The sequence below is a fragment of the Nipponia nippon genome, unplaced genomic scaffold (assembly GCF_047370975.1).
Source record: "Nipponia nippon isolate SJK-2023a ecotype South Korea unplaced genomic scaffold, ASM4737097v1 scaffold_1, whole genome shotgun sequence".
In the NCBI taxonomy this organism is placed as follows: domain Eukaryota; kingdom Metazoa; phylum Chordata; class Aves; order Pelecaniformes; family Threskiornithidae; genus Nipponia; species Nipponia nippon.
Window position 1 is genome coordinate 113,402,672 of NW_028262290.1, and position 19,288 is coordinate 113,421,959.

General features: G+C 38.6%; 1 protein-coding gene across 6 annotated transcripts in view; it reads right to left on the bottom strand.

Moving 5' to 3' along the window:
* Positions 1–6,000: 6,000 nt before the first annotated feature.
* The window catches only part of NT5C3A (5'-nucleotidase, cytosolic IIIA), a 29,456-nt gene continuing 16,168 nt past the window's right edge, over positions 6,001–19,288 (bottom strand). Inside the window, exons 1-11 of one of the 6 annotated variants that reach the window (XM_087767660.1) lie at positions 19,123–19,154; positions 18,637–18,743; positions 16,062–16,112; positions 11,620–11,718; positions 11,099–11,168; positions 10,346–10,392; positions 9,859–9,944; positions 9,510–9,599; positions 8,045–8,207; positions 7,376–7,576; positions 6,001–6,620 (exon numbers count right to left, since the gene is read on the bottom strand). In XM_087767660.1, the coding sequence (XP_087623786.1) occupies positions 6,519–6,620; positions 7,376–7,576; positions 8,045–8,207; positions 9,510–9,599; positions 9,859–9,944; positions 10,346–10,392; positions 11,099–11,168; positions 11,620–11,718 (858 nt within the window). In that variant the 5' untranslated portion in view covers positions 16,062–16,112; positions 18,637–18,743; positions 19,123–19,154 and the 3' untranslated portion in view covers positions 6,001–6,518. Of the gene's footprint in view, positions 6,621–7,375; positions 7,577–8,044; positions 8,208–9,509; positions 9,600–9,858; positions 9,945–10,345; positions 10,393–11,098; positions 11,169–11,619; positions 11,719–16,061; positions 16,113–18,636; positions 18,744–19,122 lie in introns of all 6 variants that reach the window. The other 5 variants (XM_087767653.1, XM_087767669.1, XM_087767690.1 and 2 more) reach the window with 5 other exon arrangements.

Here is a 19,288-nt window from a genome sequence, read left to right on the forward strand (position 1 = left end):
AGGTGGTCTGAAGAGTGCCTAGCAAACTGGGACAGCAGAGCCGTGCTGCAGGGCAGATGCAGGACAAAGAGCAGCACCACGCACAGAAATGCAGTCAGTTGGTAATCCCGAAGATCGCTGTGCTGGATTTTTTTGGAAGCACAGGTCAGTGATGGGAGAGCAGGTATGACTTTACCAGTGCCTCCAGCTGGGGTAAGCACATCTGAAATTCTCATTCCATCGCTCCTTAGGCCTTAGCAAACATGGCCTGTGAGCCATCTAAAATGATGTTTTTCTGTCAAGAGCGTTTTTGTTGCCCCCTCACCTCATCCTCCCCCAGTCTGGAGGCTGCCATTTTGGAAATGAGAATGCAGCTTTGGGGGAAAGCAGAGAATAAACAGAAAAATTTGCTGCAAAATCATATTTATACTGGGCGTTCACTTGCCCAGACAAAGGCAACAGCAGCCAAGGCTACCTGGCTGCATTAGACTAAACTGCGTAAAATCCAGAATTTTTGATTACTTACATAGACCCTGTCAGTTCTTTCCCTTTCTGTTGGCAGCTACCAGCTCCCCCCTCACAGGAAAGCTCGGGGCTCCCAGAAAAGAGTTGTACTGACGTTGAATCCTCTACCCGTCGTTTCTCGGGGTGTGAGGCAGCCTGTTGAAAGTGCGGGCAGTCTGCTTGCCAGTTAACCAAACCGGAGCCTGGGGGCCGGGTGAGCTGGCTGGGAAGTGAAATTGTGCTGGTGCGGACTGGGAGAGCTCAGCACAGCCCCTGCACCTGCAGCGATAAATAAATCCTTCCGCGTCGCCATCCTGTTAGAGAGGGTGGCCCGTGGTGGAGATAGATAGAAGGGAAATGCTTGCTACCTCAAAGAAAGAAGTGAAAAATAATTTTTTTTATGCAGACAGTATCTATTTAGATACTTCCTTACATACTTAACTAAGTTATTCAGAAAAACAGATGATAACTCTTTAGGGGTCATTAATACCCGGATGAAAATGGATGGTTTAGCTAACGAGAGACTCCCCAGAAACGAGAATGCTGCTGCTGCCCTAACGCAACAGCCAGGTGCTATTCTCAGAGCTGGGCAGCTGACCCCTGCGGGGCAGCTGGCTGATGAAAGGAAGCTGCCTGCAGCCAAGGTTGGGAATTACCTACTGGATTGTCAGAGGCTCAGTGGAAGAGAAAAGGAACACGGGCGTGTACGCGGAAAAATCCAGGTATGTAGAAATATTTTTTCTGTGTGATTTTTCTGTCCTAATGTGACAGTGATACTTTCTGCTGTATAACTCTGCCTGTTCCAAATATATTCAGAAATTATACTTAAATCAGAGTTTGCAGTTGTTGAACTCAAATATCATTTTCTATCTGTGCAAAAAAAAAAAAAAAATCCAGATTTTCCTTTAAGCTTAAAAATGGTATATTTAGCTAGTACTTGGTGCAAGTTTTTGGCTCAGTTCAGGACTATTAGTGTGTGTTTGACAGTAAGAGGACATTTGAGCTGGCTGCAACACCCGCTCAGAAGGAGGAAACATTTTTAGCTAAATAAAGGTCCCAAATACTTGATCTTGGACATGTGCTACAGACAGAACAGATATTGTGAGTAGAGGGAAAACAAAAGTAACAAATTCACTTAGCTTTGGTGCTTATTCCTTGCTTTAAAGTTTAGATATACTCTTTTGGCTATGGGAAAATGGGCTGGGTAATGTATGATGCCTTTCTTTCCAAACTGAATCATAAATGATAGGGTTGCAAAATGTTTCTGGTTAGAAATTTGATGTAGAAGGACATACTGTGAATAGTATCTCTTTCCTAAAACTGAATGCAGGACCTGGATAGCAATTACAACAGTTAGACTTGCTGGAGAAGGATGGCTTAACCTGTAGCTGCAGTGTTAATTTTGTTTGCAGTTAACTTTGTTCATGGTTTTGGAGAAGCAACTGATACTATCAATTCTTATTTCTAGCAAACAGACTAGCAACAAAAAGATGGGATTTTTAAAAAGTGGAGAATATCTAAAAACGCATCTTGTGTTTTCCCTTAACTACCATATAAGCCAGAGTTATGGTTGGCAGTGGGATGTGAGATGATGAAAGGATACTGATAATCTGTACAGCATTATGTAGGTTTTTAAAATCAGACCTCCTGGTTCAGGTTGATCATCTAAGTAGCTGGTTTTTTTAGAAAGCTATATGTATGGCATTTCAAAAAGATACCCTTTGTACAGGAAATGGGTTCTATCAGATGATTGCAACGTGGCTTAGTTGCTCTTACGTCCTCATGAAGGTTCACGGCCCTGGTGGACCCTTAACACAGCATCTGAGGCTGACAGGATTTAATTATAGAAGGAGAAAAGTGTGCTGGAGATCTTAACTTACCTGCCTCCTTGTGGAAGGGTAAGAATCCTTTTCTTTAAGTGATGGTCATCGTGGACTGAACATTTGGTGACTGACCATTCATTGTCCATCTGCTTGGAGGTGAGATTGGAAAAAATCTTCCTTACATAATGCTTGAGAGATGGTTGCTTGATCTGAATTCCTCTACCAAGGCAAAGAGTTTTAAGTGTCCATGTAGTTGGGAAACCATCAAATGATCACTTCTGATATGCCTGGGCTGTAGGCAGGCTGAATACTAATTTCAGTTACATGGATTAAGATGTAGTTGGAGACCTGTTTGGGTAACGGCTTTTAAAGATGCTGCCTAATCCTTTTCCATATTGCTCTGCATGTGCTTTTCTAGATAGTTTGACTGGGATTTTTGTTTCTTTTTTGTGTGTTGGTTTGTTTTTTTTTCCAGTTGTGGGTGGGCTGAACAGCGAGATCCTCATCACACTGCAGGAGCAATGACTTGCTTCCTGTAGGGCTGGCTGAGGCTGAGGCAAAATTCTGGCGGGAGGATCAATGAGTTCATGTGAAATCCTGAGGCAGGTTGGATGAGAACATGGGGCAGTCCTGCCTCTCAGAAACACCGCACAGAGAGACCAGAATTGCCCCCTCCTTTTCACCGATGCTGGGATGGCCGGGGAAATGCGTTATGCTTGTAGCCAGAATGATCTTGTGCCAGAGACAGTGTTGTTGACGCATCTTGTGCTGTGGAGCTGTGGCTATCATCAGCCACTTTTCACATACTCTAAATTTTAACTGTTATCTCCATTCCGAAGGTAACCTGCCTGTAAGCGGAAAATTTTGTCCCAGTGTAAACTTTGGGAGTAATGCCTGATAATTAGCCCCTTGCAACTGGAGACTGGTTGGGTAAGCAGTGCATCCAAACACTGTGGTATTTTTCAGAAGGCCTTTGCCTTTTGGACTTTTATTTGGCAGCTATGACAAAAGAGCCAGCATGATTGCTTTTTAAAAAAAACAAAAACCACCAAAACCAAGAACCACCAACCCTACCCCCCCTAAAACCTTGATGTTAGCTCAGCTAAAGTAAATTCTGTAGGTGCCTAAAACCCAAAATGCAGACTGTTAAAGAAATAATGTCTGCTGACCTTCCCTGGAAATGCTGCAGCATTCCCTAAGAGCTTTGCTGTGCTCAGGGTGATGCAGACCATGCTGCTGAGCGGGCAGCTCACACTGACGTCCCGCAGGCAGTCGTAGAAGACATTGCCCTGCTTGTCTTGCCGGCAGTGCTGAAACCGTAGTGTTGGCAGAAGATGGCTGCGCAGAAGGCTGCTCCCTCCCTTGCAGTTTTGCAATACACCCGTCCTGCCCTCCTCCCTGGCCCAGGCAAATGGGAGGCGCAGGGAGAGAGGCCACAAGGACTGGGTGTGAAGGTTGGCTCCATGGCACATCCAAGCAGGAGAGGAAAGGGAGAAAGTGTGGACCTTGTGCGCTGGGGAACATCCTTCCCGCCCCTCCTGGCTGGGTGTTCGGGGTGCCTGCAAGCCTGTCCTGTCGCGCTAAGGTTGGCATGTTCGCGTACAGTTCCTCCTGCGCTCTTCTGTGACGACTTGTACAGGGCTGCTCTGTCCCTGGCTGCTCCAAGGGGATCTGCTACACCCCGGCCTGCTGCCCCTGCCTGTGACTCCTTCCACCCACGCATCTTCTCACCCTGCAGCATCTCCCCCGCTCAGCCTCGCTGCCACCAGTCCTTCTCACCTTCAGCCCCTTCTGTGCAGTGTCTCCCGCTCGGCCGGTCTTTGCTCCTGTCAGTCACACGTCAGCTGCAGCACCCGCTGCTGCTGGGCACTTGGTTTGTGTGTGTGAACAGCAGCTCTCTTGATGCCACTGACTCAGCAGCTGTCACTGCAGCTTTCAAGCTCTCCCCGTCTTCTGGCTTTGGCTGACAGGCTCTTGGCAGGCCCGGGCTGAGGCAGCTGCTGCTCCCGTCTCCTCCTGTCACGGGCACCGCCAGGGCACTTTCAGCTCTTCCAGTCTGCTGCCGCCTGAGTCGTGGCTCTCAAATGGAAGGCAGCTGAGACGCTATCCTCTTCTTGGTCATCTTACGGTTTAAGTGGTTTTCTGCTCCAATGGACAACTTCTAAGGCTCCTGCTTGTGAGCATCTAGCTGCCCCTGTGCCAGCAGTCAGGAATTACATGACCGTAGATTGATGTCCAAGGAGGACATCATCCCTCAAAGAGTCCTTTCCTGTTAAGATGTAGGCTGGAATTTCTGAAAGGTCCTTGTGCTCAGCAGTTCCCTGCCGGCACAGGATGTGCAATGTGATTACAAAAGGATGCTCGATACCTCAGATTGTGGATCAAGCCTCTGCTGTGCATTCAAAATATGGGGATGATTTAATTTCGGTTTACTGCAGAGGATGGGGTAAGGAAACTACCCCCACCTTGCCTTCTTGGGAAAGTTCCAGCAGGTGTGGTAACAAATATAAGTAAGTCTGCTAACCTGGAAAAAATGTGACTGGTGCTACCGTGTCAGGATTTAGATAATGGACCACGGGTTGGACGGAAAGAGGCCATTTCTTGAGATGTGTATTGCTTGCTGGTGGGAGAGAATGCAGATCTAGGCTCTCCCATATTTTCATTAGGATTCCTCAGGGAATGGAAGATGGCACAGTTCCTGCTGTGCATAAAGGAAAGCAAAGGGGAACAATGACTATATTGCATGTTAGGGGAGTTGTACGGTTGCCTCTGTATTATTAATGAATAGAGCTAGTACAGCTGAGACCTCTTAGGACCAGGGTCACAACACCATCTTTAACCTCTCCTGCAACGTATCAGAGCAAGCTTCCAAAGCTGCGGCTATATTAAGCCATACCATTCTGTACATGATGCTGATAGGTACTGTAATGTGTTCAGTAGAGGGGAACTACTTTCTGAAGAATTTTTTTTTTATGAGGGTGGTGAAACACTGGAACAGGTTGCCTAGAGAGTTGGCAGATGCCCCATCCCTGGAAACACTGGGGCTCTGAGCAACATGATCTAGTTGAAGATGTCCTTGCTCATTGCAGGGGGGTTGGACTAGATGACCTTTAAAGGTCCCTTCCAACCCCAACTATTCTGTGATTCTATGAAGATTCAGTAGGTGTGTAAACAGAGGGGACTTGCATAATGAAGCTAGAAGAGCTAGATGCTAGACTGATACTTGTGCTTACAATTTGCAGAGAGTGGGAATGTGACCTAAGGCCAGCCCGGAGAGGTGTTCCTTAAGTGCTTCTGAGGCATGGGGCTGGTAGCAAGAGAACTTTTTTTTGCAAGATGGCTAGGTCTGCTTTTAAAATCCAAGATTAAGATCTAGCTTTGTTTTGACTTTCTGTGCTGCAGGCAGCTCACTGAGAATTCCAAGAGAAATTATTTTAGATGAGCCATGCTAGCTTTGATGTGAAACAGCAGGCTAGAAGTGGAGTACACAAAATAAGATCTGAAAAGGGGCTGAAGTTATGGCTGTCTACTATCAGCTTGTGAAACTATCTGCTGTTACAAAGATGAGAAACTTTACCTCAGATGTACTAACTTAAAACATTCTTCCCATTCCATAGAGGATAAAGAAACAGTAAGGTTATAGAATATTTTGTAATGATACAAAAATCCATTAAGAAGAAACACTTTGCTTGAATTGGGTGAATAAAGCATTTTTACTGAAGAAAAATATATGTACGAAAAACTTCTGTGAAAGTCTGTAGCATATGAGTAAGATCCTTCAAAGTACAGCTGAGACTGAAATATCTTCTTTGAAAGAAGAAAAGGCAACACAAACATGCACACTGCTTATTCACAGAACGCTTACATCTTCAATTTTACAAAATAGCCACATTTTCTAAAATGCTCCTCTGAAATGCCTGATTAAAAGACAGTGCACCATAGTATCCCATCAGCAGCAGTTTATCACATCTATAAATCCAATTGAAATCTAGTTATAATAGGAGTGTGAGACAATAAAGAACAGCATAAGAGCAGTAAAAGGAGCTTCTGGTTGACAATGGATACCATATGTATTTCAAAATACCAAAATGAAGATAAAAGTCTTAAATTAAACAGTTCTGTAAATGAGTAATAAACACATCTAAGATAGCACACGTGTGCTCTTCTGTCCAGTTGCCTCCTGGAAGGAATGGAGTGAGTCGAGACTGCAATTTACAGGATTTTCTGTAGGATGGAGTTGGCAACTTCCAGGGATTCATCTTTCACCAAGACAATGTCATAAGAGTCCATATATTTTTCCAAAAGCTCATCTACCTAATTGCAGAAGGGATAAAGAGAAAGACCCACTTAGTTTTAGAATTAATTATTGAAAGACTCTTTGCCATTAAAATATTGCCCCGTCTTTCCACCAAATTCAGGGAATGAGCCGTGCAAATATGTATCGCTCTTATGAGTGAATTCCACAGGGTGACAGAGTAGGAGTAGCCTGACATAACTGTGCCCGCATTCCAGGATATAATACCTCACGTTTATTCCAGCATCTCACACATGAAGATACTGAAAGAAAAACTACTTCCTCAGCTTCCTGAAAGGCAGAGAGAAATAGAAAACTGAAGTTTTCTCTCTCCTGAATGCAAGTGGATGTGCATTATAACTTAGCAAACAATCAGTTCTGTGTCTCCCCCGCCCCCCCCAAAAAAGGGGAGACACTGCCTAAATTTGTTATTTGGAAGATTATAATTATGCTCAATTATCAATCCAGTATTGAAAGGAGGGGGAGGAGCCACAGGAATTTAAGAGAATTAATTTCTCTAGCCTCTGAATTTTACTTCTCAACAGAATACCTTTTCAGAAGTAGTTCAGTACAAAATCCAAAGCAATTTACATTTCTGTTTTTGTAGCTTATGAGTTAGAAAAAAACTCGAGGCAAGAAATCCATGAAAAATTTTTGAAATCTTGAAACAAATATGGGCCAAACACTTGGTTTGATATCTGAAGCTTATTATAATGAACCTGTTTATAACTTACAGTATTTCACTCAAAATTTAAAAGGTTATAAGGCTACTTACTTTATCATTGAGATAGCCGATCTTAAGAATGTGTTCAACATTTGCTACTCCATCTGCCATACTCAAGTCTCCTTGGGAATCACCCAGCAGTATGATATTACTGTTGTCTTTTAGTTGTTTGAAGTACTCTGTATTCTTCAAGGCACCATCATGTTTGTTGTAAACATGAATCAATTCTCCTTTAAATCCTTTTAATATTCCCTATAAGAAAACCCACTGAAGTTATTTCTACTATCATCTAGACAAGACAGAATCTACAATGAAATAGGTGATATTACTCCTGAACTAACATTGAACTATGTAATCTCTAATGATGAATAAGATAAATTACTGTTAAATTATGTAATGACTGTAATAGCATTGTTAAGACTAGACAGACAGCAATTCTCCCTGCTTGGAGGAGGAGCAGCGCTGTACTGGGCTGAGTGTGAGGTTGTCATTAAAGGAAATGAATGGTATCTTAGTCGTACCACGCTAACAGTGTTTGAACTGTTATCCTCTGCTTGTTTTTTGCCTGGGAGAGTACTGACTATGCAATTCTCATTTTCTGTATGGCAGGGTAGATGGCTATATCTGTTGCATTAAAATGTTCATCCTGTCATATATATAAATAGCTACTAAATACCACAAACAGTCACATTTGATAAGAATGTGTTATTTCATACGTACATTTTCATCAAAATCCATGAAATTGGAAACTACTTTGACGTTAGAATGGTAGACCCCAGCCTGGTGGATAACTTCCTCAAGAATGTCCCCAATCCCAGCAGAAAATATGAACACAGGAATATTATGCTCACTGAGCTTGTCAAAGAAGTTCTCATATCCTTCTCTGCAACACAGCATGTAAATACAAATCAGATCTCAAATAAAGAAAACCAAGAAAAGTCAGAGTTTTCAGAAGACATTCACATCATCTTTGGAAAAGAAAATTAATTTTCCCTGAGCATTTAACTTTATTTTCTTTGCCTCACCTTTTCAGGTTAGCAAGAACTACCAACCTAACACAAGGCACATAGTTTTACCAAGAAACTCTTGCATCAAGCTGTTTGGTCTTGATCTGTATAATTTTTTCCCCCCAAACATCTAATCATGTTTTAAAGACTTAAAAACAGTTTCCCTTCCCTAAACACTCCAGAAAAAGCAAGCAACTAGTAGAACTCTAGCTACTATCAGGCTGTACATTTCCTTTCAATCTTCCTTGCTTAAATATTTGACTTTCTATAGGGTTATTACCATAAACCAAATTTTATTTTGTTTTGAAATCCTGAAAACATTTATTGTCACTCTTTCCTGAAAGCTTTTTAGTTTTCACTACCCAATCAAAACTATGTATAGTATTCCAGGAACAAGATAATATTATCTCTATACATCTTCTCCACACAGACATTGATTGGTAGAATTTTACATTTAAAAAAAAAATTATGATGATGACAATTTTGGAGGGAATTTTAGCCTGTGAATGAAGACTCAATCCACATGGACTTAGGCTTTCAAACAGGAAGAGATGGTGTGCTTGTCTGTTTTGCAAAAGACAAGAATTTAGTCAGTATGATAAACAAACACTTCCACAAATTAAGTCTTAACATCTTGTTTCAGTAGTTCAAAATTTACAGACAATTGTGGAGAACTTCTTTAAAAGAGATGGAAGCCACAGCACGTTTCAAGCAAGGATTTTGCTGGCTTTTAAACTTGCCTTTAGCCATAAAGGAAGAACAATATTTAATACAACATATGAAACATACTCAAGTCATTTTTATCTCAGATAAAACTATTCCAGGGAATGTTTTTCAAAGGAACAAAGTTCAACTCTACATTCCCCTTACAAAAAAGAGCCACCAGTGCAATTCCAAGAGGATGAAAGTCTACAGAAATGAGGTTTGCAGAGATGGGACTCAAACTTTTTTTTTTTTATTTTTTTTTAAGATCAATAGTGTATACAGTGTGATCATTGTAAGCATTTAGCTACAAAATATGAGTAAAGCAGGGGCATGAAGAGCTCACTATGTTCCAAGATTACGGTGTCACATTCTCAGGAACGTTTTTGTTTGTCTGTTTTTTGCCCTGAAAACACACAGTAAGAATCTACAGAAAATGCTCTGAAGCAGTATTGTTCAAATCAAAAGGAACTTACTTCAGCATAACATCAGATTCCCTCACCATTTCTGCAAACTTATCCTTTTGTAAGCCTTGTTCAATGAGTAGTGCATGAGATTTATTGTACCTAGAATATAAACAAAAAATGGGTTGAAATTGACTTATTAAGATTCACCTTTCATTAAATCTCATGATGAAAAGCATCCTGTATGGTTAGTTCTTGATCATTCAAGTTAACAGCAAAGCAAAAACAGTTGTTGCACAACACTCAGAGAGGTTAATTCAGTTAATGTGCTAGCTAAAAGCTAATTACTGCTATTAATTTACCTTTAAAAAAGTATTAAAACTAATCTTAGTACAATTTGAAGATGGGAGGTGTCTCTTACCATTCTACCATATATGGATATTTTTCTTCAATTGTCAGAGCTGGATCAATTTCAATAGCATAATAGGTTTCTTTCAGCTGCAATAACTGAAGGGAAAAAACCACCAGATGTTTAATGTATTTTTATAAAATAACACTTGGTATTTCATCTAACCAATCAAAATAACTTTCTTCATTCTGATTACATTATTTAGACAAAATGGAATCTGAAATGCTCTTTGAACAAAGCAGCAGCTTGTAAATATATCTAAGAAGAAAAAGTGGATGCTGTTAAACTGACCTACACGCTGCTATCAAGAATACAAATATTTCTGTTCACTTCTATTAGTGATGGGATGTCTTGCAGTCAGTGAGAAAGCTCAGAGAGCTTTAAGAATTTGAAAGTATCCCTTGTCTTGTCATGCTGCATAATTCAACACACAGTACAGCCAGGGAATAGTAACAGTTGTCTGTATAACAAACCAACAGCTAGTAGGTTTTCTGTTTACCTTTTTCCGACATTCCTCTGTGATGAGCTTAGAGTTATCAATGATGTCTGGGGGGTGAAAAAAAAAGCGTTAAAGAAGATGGTATATTTCTTTTACTTTGCTCTACAACACTGTAAATGGCATAGATGACAATGTTCGATGACATACGACTATATTGTCTCAGAACTTTTCTTACCAGCAACCAGTAAAAGGCACGCTTTTCTTCATAAGCATGAAGATTTATTACTGTCCTTCCCCTTATCTCGGAATTAAAAGGTCAGTTACAAGCTCTTTTATCTGTTTCTTGAGATTTAACTGAAATCATCATGAGGCATCCTATGTGTTTTAGGATTCCCACTTCATTAGTACATGGATTCTCTTTGTTCTAAAAGGCTACAGGATAAAAATGTCAAGAATTCTGAGGAGTTGACTATCTGATTCTTGCAGGTGTCAGGACTATTATGGGCTCTTAAAAAACAAAAGTCAACCCTCCCATATCTAGCCACTAACATCTTATAGTTCAGAACTTAATGTTTTAATTGTGAATGACAACTTATCTGATTTTAATTCATACAGATTGTGATTAAAATACATATACATAAAAACACATATAGACAGTCACTAGCATACTTCTTCATTAGGATGTACAGGTTAGGTAACAAGTCAATATAAAATCTCACATATTAGGGAATAAATTGGATAGAAAATTAAAATATAGGAAAAACTAAAAGGAGTGAACAAACAAATCTGTATTTAAAAAAAAAAAGTACTCACTATGACAAGTTGGACATCTTTTCCCATTGTAGGAAAATCTACTTAATGTCATATCAAAATCTGTAATAATCTATTTAAGGAAAGAAAAAGCAAAACTGTCTTACAACACGGAGGGACAAAATAAAGAATGGCTAGAAATTCTGAATGATCAACAATAGTCGCAGCTGAGTAGCATATATGTCACAGAAATCTCCCTATTTTATTGAACTACTGTAATATAAGCCAGAATATCCCATAAGAATAACTTTTTTTCCTAACAAAACTGTTTTTCTAATTCCTTTGGTCAGAATAGTTCCTGAAATAACTAGGCTTATATGTTTATATCATTTACTTAACTAGTGTCTGGCTGAATTACAGTTGAGTCAACAAGGGCTATTAAAAGAGTTAACAGATGTCTAAGTTTTGGAGATTTCTTGAAGGTTGCCTTCTGTTATATATATATACTTAAGATTTTTTGGCATAGAGCAACAATCACATGATTGCTTTCATTCCGAACTGGTTATATCTTCTACTATCTTTACCTGAAGTTTGGCAGCTCCACCTTTGATGAGGCCACAAATAATCTCCTCTACTCTTCCTGGGTCCTTAATATGGACAGTCTTCTTCTGAAACTCTGGCATCTATGAAGAGTAAGAACAAAGACAGAAATATACTTACAGAGGAAAACTTACTAGGTAATCCCTGCTATCCATCAGATTGGAAGCTCTGCCTCTATAAACAGTTTCACATGACATTGAGACATGCTCAGGACAGGAAGGCAAGTTAAGAGTAAGAAGAAATTGAAACTACTCTGGATGTATTAACTGATGACTGCATACAGTTCTGTTTGCTTTCTACATCTGTTTTCATTTCCTTTCCTAATATCAAATTATTCAATAAGCTGACACTCACAGAAAAGGTAATTGTATTTGTAGGAAATAAGCGAGGTATATAGAAACAGGACATATGGGATCACCTTGTGGTTCAAGTACGTCACTGCGAGATGGTGAACCTTAAAACTAACTCTTTGTGCAATTAATAGGCCCTTAAAGTTTCAACATAGATAAAGAAGGCTGATTTTAGACACCCATTGTTTTGTTGAGAATTCTGCATGTGTCAACTGAGTACTCCAATACAACAAGGTCATATAGTAATTCCTGCTCCCTAGCCAGTCCAACAATCATTTTCCATTACCTATTTTACTGCACATTTTTGAAATAACACATGCTATCACACCACATATTCCTTTTGAATGAAGAATGTTTCTTGAATATTATGATAAATGTTGAATTTGGTAAAGAAAAAAAAAAACAAAACACACACAAAACCCCCCACCCCTCCCCAAACAACTTGCTTACTCTAAAAGCTTCTCTTCAATCTTGCAGAAATGGTAAAAGAACTACTTACTGACAGAAATTTCAAAGTTTAGTATGGATTTCCTTCCTTTATAATCATGTATGGACTCTTTCTAAAGCAAAGGCATCAGACATTTGCAATCTGCCTACATGGGTATTTATGAGTAGTAAATTTTATTTTCTGTGTGTAGAATGTCAGAGATGATGAATTGCTAGGAATTACATTTTTCACCTTCTGATCATTCAGCTTTCCTTTTCTTATACTTAGCATGTAATCTTTGCTGCAATGAGCTAATTAAAAAAAAAAAAAAAAATAGTCAAACCCCCCCCCCCCCCCCCCCCCAGCTTCTATTTCCAGACACATTTCTGGAACCAGAGTTCTCATATCACCAGTTGTTAATAAGTCACACAACACACTTTCTTCCTGCTCTTGATGCTGCTAAGCCTTTTGCTTATTACTAACAACCAACTTGACGTCAAATTGCAATTAGGTTATCATTTAAGAAAACGATAACATTTTAAAGTCTTGCAAATACATGCGACGGAAAAGACACTTGTATGTCAGGGAAAAGAAGGAGCTGGAGGTACCTTTAAATATTGGCTCTAGTCCACTCTGCCCTGGGGTAGTAGCAAACTATTACAGCTACATCATTCTCAGCAGATACTTGTCTAACCCATTCTTCAAAACCTTCACTCACGTATTCCTCACTTTCCTCAACCACGTATTTTAGTGCTCAACTGTCTTTATGTTCAGAAAAGTTTGTTTAATCTCTGTTTAACCTTCCTTACTGTAATTTTAGGTCATTCAACTTGGAGGAAATTATTCTTTTTCACAGGTGCTCATGGATATTTTTCCCTTCTTCCTGAACTAAAGAACTCCAATTTTTTTAATTCTTCCTTTGCAGAGCACAATTTGCTAAACATCTGACAATTCTTGATGTTGCCCTGGCCCATCCATTTGAACCATGTCATTCTTGAAACACAGCATCCGTAACTATGGGTATAACCTTTCTGCTCTGCTCTATTCAGTTCTCAGCTGAAGGGCTACTTTGGCCCATGTCTTCAGATAATATCTTTGCAAATACATTTGAATACACTTACTTTGTTAGCAGCAATACGGTGATAATGATTCAAATTCAGTTGGTAATGACCAAATATTCTTCAAAATTACTCCTAGGCAGAAACAGGTAGTTGCACAAAGCGCTAACTAACTTTTACATTTAGTCTTGCTGGATTGTCTCTTTTCTTCCACATAAGCTCTCCTACTTTTCAATGTAACAAATAATTCTAATTGCTAGTATGCTTACTGCTACTTTCTGGCTGATACCCTCAAAGACACTAATGAAAACATAAAATAGAAATCCTTCTAAAACCCTAATCACGAGTCTCTGATAATTTTCCAAGGTTTTCCACCCATCCAAAAAGCTTCACCTATACCAGAATATCTTGCCAAAAATTCTGAAGTCACGACAGGGTATTTACTACTTCTTTGTGCTATAAGTCTCATAAAGAAAAAACTGGATTCATTTCACTCAGTTTGGAAGAGTCAAGGTTTTCCTTCGCCATCCCATGGCAAAGACATTTTCTGTAGGAGTAGCACCTCCTAAACCGAGATAGTTGTTCTCTATGTGGTTGCAGTGCCTTGTTACGTTTATTAGCAGAGCAAATTCAAAAAAGATACATTAGTATTGGCTTCCAACTATGAGCTACATCCCAAACTGGGAATCATTGCGAAAGCTAATGAGTGTTTAAAAAAAAAAAAAAATTACTGAAAAATACGCGTTAAAGAATTCCCTAATCTTTTGAGAAATACATCTACAAAGCATTTATAGATATTTATTCACAATTATCAGCAAAGTATGTCAACTGATCTAGCTTCACAAAATAAAACATTAACAATCTGCAACTCTTTAAAGGTGTTTTATGATATTTCTTTTGGATGTTATACAGTGCTGGTAAACAAAAGTAACCTTACCACTTGTTTCATGGGTATAAAGCATTTTTTCCTCTATAATGAAAGATAAAGCAATTTGTTTTGTAATTTTTTCACTGTAAATTGACTAATCTAATTCCTTTGACTTTCAGAAGGCAAATTATATATGTATTTTTAGACTTGGAATGCAAAAATTAAACAAAGTGAAATCTAAATGTGCCACTTTGTAAGAAGTAGTTCAAACACTATTTGGTTTGCTTAGATACAAAGCAACAGACTTCCTAATATAACAGAACAGATGGTGGGCGAGATGGAGAGATCACAGGGAGAGACTGTATAAGGAAAGTTGGATTGCTTACTACTGTTTTATTTCAGACTGAGGTCTTTCGTAAGTTTTTGAAACAACCTGAGGAAAAACCTCCTTAGTAAACACTTCAGTAGATGATGTTAAACAAGACATTGCTTAAGACTTTGAGTATGATGAAAGCTTCCTGCTTTGATGTTGTAAACTGATACTCCTACTCAAGATCAGTTTTTAAGGTTCATTTATTTCTAATACATCTTTCGTTTTTACACAAGAATTGAAGTAAGTTGAAGAGTATTTTAATTTAGGGGGAAAAAAAAAGTGTTCTGCAGCGCGTATAACCCAGACAATTTTAGTCTCACAGGCAAAAACAAGTCTTCATTATGGATATGGCATCTGATCAAGCCTCAGACAAATATGGTTAGTCAAAATAGCCACTGTCCCCATCACTAGGTCCTTGTATTCATATTTGCAACTGAATGTTAAGTAGCAATTCTTTTATTTAGGCTTTATCATTATTATATCAGAAATAAACAAAACTGTCTAATAAGCAGTCACCAGTTTTCTGGCAAACTGTCTCCTTCAATGTCTTACACTTCTGCCCAGTTTACCTGTTGGGTTTTTGTTGTGTATTTGCCATTCTTCAGAGTTGAAAGAGACAAGCAGATTCAAGTTGGAAAGAACAGATAAGACAGATGAAAAAACGAAGAGCGAAAAAATGCTAATAAGAAAAGTTTGGTCAATTTGATAAAATTTGTCTTTCTATTAATTGTTTAAGAGAGCTCTAGGAGTCAACTCAGTCTACGTAAAAGGCCCAAAATTCTGATGCACCAGTTGACTGGAAAGAACAAATATGGAGAAAGAACCAAATGAAACACTCCACAGCAACTAACAAAAGCAAGAAAGCTTTTCAGAGCAAGGAGCTTCTACATACAGGACTAAAACTATATAAGCACAGGAATAGGAATTCATATTTCATTGTGATATCTGAAAGTATATCATATTAAATCATTTAAGTGCCCCTATTTATTCCATCGTTTTATAAAAGTGTGAGAAGAGTTTTGCTTTCTTACCAAGAACATCTATATGTTATTGAAATAGCTCAGAGACCGGTATCCCTTTTAAAACACATGTTAAAAGATGACAACTCCCAAAGGTAGCTTGTGGTTGGCATATACACTGGCCACAAACACATTTAAGTTTGCAGTCTCTGGCATTTTTTAAGGAGCCTTCAAAGAGAAGCAGGGAGAACAAAACTGAAAAAGATTATTTTAAAGGTTGAGCTTAATTTGATTTATGAAAAGGAAAAAAAGATCTGCTTGTTTGTGATAGCAGGTAACTGGAATAAGGACGTAGGAAATTCTTTTGTAGCTAACAATGTTATAGCCATACCTTGATGAATGAACAGTAATGGAATCACGCAGGTTTGGAAATCCCCCAGTCCTACAAACCACAGAATGGGTCATTTACAACAAGGATAGTTCTGAAAATTACAAGTCTATTTAGTACATCAGACATGCATCTGTGTAGCTGGGTTAAATAAAGAGGAAAAGTATTTATGGTAAAGAACCTACTGAATTCTAGGTTTGAAATAAAGTTTCTTATACACAATTGGATAGCAAGAGTGCAAACAGAGCTGCTTTTATGTTGTATCTGGGTGCTGCCCATATATATTGTTTTCTTAGTATTTGAGACTGTGTATCTAAGTGCCTGCTGCGTCAGTTGGATTATTAAACGAGACTTGGTGATAATCACTAAAATGAAAGGCAGGTATCTAAGTGAATTCACAGATGCCATAGCAGGCATTTCCAATCAGGTATCGTAATAACTGATTGCGGGTACAAGGCATAATGTCATATTCTGGAGTTAAGATTATACTGAACTTTACTGAGTGCTGGAGGTTGAGCAGTTACTTCCCTCCTCAGTAAAACAATGACATTAAGTCCCTATGATTAAAAAAAAAAGAAAAAAATTAAAAGATAATGTCCAATAGAAGAGTAGCTAATACAGTCACAGAAAGGACGACTGTGGGACCTTCTGTTGTTTTCACTATCTGTGATTTTAAGTTGGGAAGGATGAGCTGATGAATGACTTGCTACCTTAACTACACGGAGACATTGCTCATTTCACAATCAAACCCAGATACATGGCCTGAAATATTACTAGTAATAACTAAAAACATAGGAGGTTATCAGCGTAAGTCTGCTAAGTAATGCTTTGACCAAGGACATAAAAAATGGGGCAAAGTATTTTTATACTGATACCCTGTAAGCCTACACTACTTGGCAAATACAAAGTTTTCTTATTTTACAAAGACTAATCTAGTATGGATGCCTCCCAAAAATCACTGCTCAGAAAACACCCTGCATTATGGGTGGATAAAATTTTAAGGGAACTTCTCTATAATTCTCAATGGTTGACAGAGTACTTTGTTAGGTGTCAGTAATACTGAATAATAATAAAGACTGTTCTCAAACTTACAAACATATTAAAATATTCCACAAAATTTCGGATGACTATAATGTCATAAAAGTGATAAGACAATGAATAAGAACTAGTCGTAATACTATTGACAGTATGTGAATTTCAATTATCACACAATTTCTTTTTTTCTACTTTGTTGGTAAACCTGCCTTAGACTACACTAGGTTCCAAACCTATTAACTTTTGATACAGAGGACACACCAGGGTGGGCTGGCAAGGAGAGGGAACTATTAATGTTATTTCTGAACATGGAAAACGCAAATCAAAGTGATAAAATGGACAGGATTCAATTAATTGTAAATTTTATTTCTAGTCTATGGTGATAGTTTCCAAGTAAAAGAGTATAAACCAAGAATAAATTACATTTATTTTGGGAACTGCAAATGCTCAATTCTAAGGTCTGAGACTAGCTATCACATACACTTACTTATGGACGTGTACCAAAAAAGGCAGGGCATGGCATCAGTAAGAGCTGTGAAATTTGATACCCTGGCAAGCTACAGAAAATTGGTTTCAGTGTTCCTGGTGGCAGAAAGTAACAGTTTGGTGAAATTATAAAGGGGCACATTCCTTAATTTACATCTTATTTTCCACTCCCTTTTTCTTTTTGATATTATTACAGAACATTACCTTCATCTACTTACTCTAGAAAACAAAGCTTACCAAAAAACTTTTGAAAAGCATGCAAGCTTCTTCATGTAACTTCTGCTGTTTGCAATGTATGAATTGCAAGAAGTGGGGGAAACGAAACAAAAACCACAGAATGGGAGTGTGTGCGTGTCTCTTCCTCCATCTATATATAGCTACATGGGCTCATATATGTATAAACCAAGTTTTGCAACAAAGGTTTCTCTTAGCAGCCCAAGCTGTCAGTAGGTTTATCTTTTAACAGGAACATTAAAAACTACTGGACACGAGCGTAGTCACATTGGTCGCTCCATTATGTGCAGCTAGTCAGGAGAACTGCACTAGTGATCACACAGTCTGCTATCATAACCTGAGCTCAGGACAGATACTTATTAATTTATAACTACCAAAACCGAAAACAAAATATGTTTTACATTCATATGATGTAAACTCAAATATGGTAAGAAATCCAAATCACTGTTTTGGTAGTTTTGCTAAGAAATAGCCTTAGGACTACTTATCTAAAAAGTAAACAGGCAAATGTTGTTATGGAAATGAAACAACAGAACATTTCACAGTTGCTTTAAAACATGCTGCAAAACTAGATACCCAGCACAGGTTATATGAAATAATGAAGTGGCTTCACTACCTAAGCTATTTTAAGAAATGGAATAGGATGCATACTAAAAATAATTTTTCCTGTTTTATTTTGTTTAATTATTTACATCTTTTTACACTTCACGTGCTGGATTCTGATATTTAGTTTGGAAAAAAAAACATATAAAAAATATGGAGAGAGAGTGTTCACAGAAAACATGACAACAGCGTTTCCTCTTGTGCTTTTAAAGGAGAGTACCTGTGCGTTGAGCTTAGGGCACTCCTGATTCTTCTGTCCTTGATTTTGTCCTACTGCAACAGCATAGGTGGCAAGCAGAGTCCAGAGACGCAGGGCTTGCATACAGGCTGCCAACAAAAACCAACCAAATCCTTTTAAGAATTGGTCTGCTATATTATGTAATCTTTGCTATTCCTGCTGTACAGAAATAAAAGCAGGCATGCATGGTACATAGCTACGTCACTTTGAAAATATCCATGCTTAAGACTACTCTGATACATATTTAAAAGTAGAGGAACGTTTTAAGTTGAATTAACCTATTTAATCAAAACTGGCAAATATATTTATTCCTTCAATGCTGTTGCCAATTCTAGGCTATCAATTTTTTTTTTTAATACAATTTGTCACAATAAACAACAGAAAGCAATGCCTCAGCTCAGAACCCTGGCTTAAAAATGCAGGCAGAAGACAGAGTCAGTACTGTTGACAGAAGCTGTGCACACTTACCAGAGGGTTTTGCAGGAGCAGCTGCAGAAGCAAAAGAAAATTCCTCTTGCTTGAGAAACACTAATATAGCAGCACAAAGTGCAGTTGAGGGCGTTTCCAAATACAGCCTGACTAATCCCCGTGCAAAACCCCAGGGTCCTGTGACGCACATTAGCAATGCACAGCA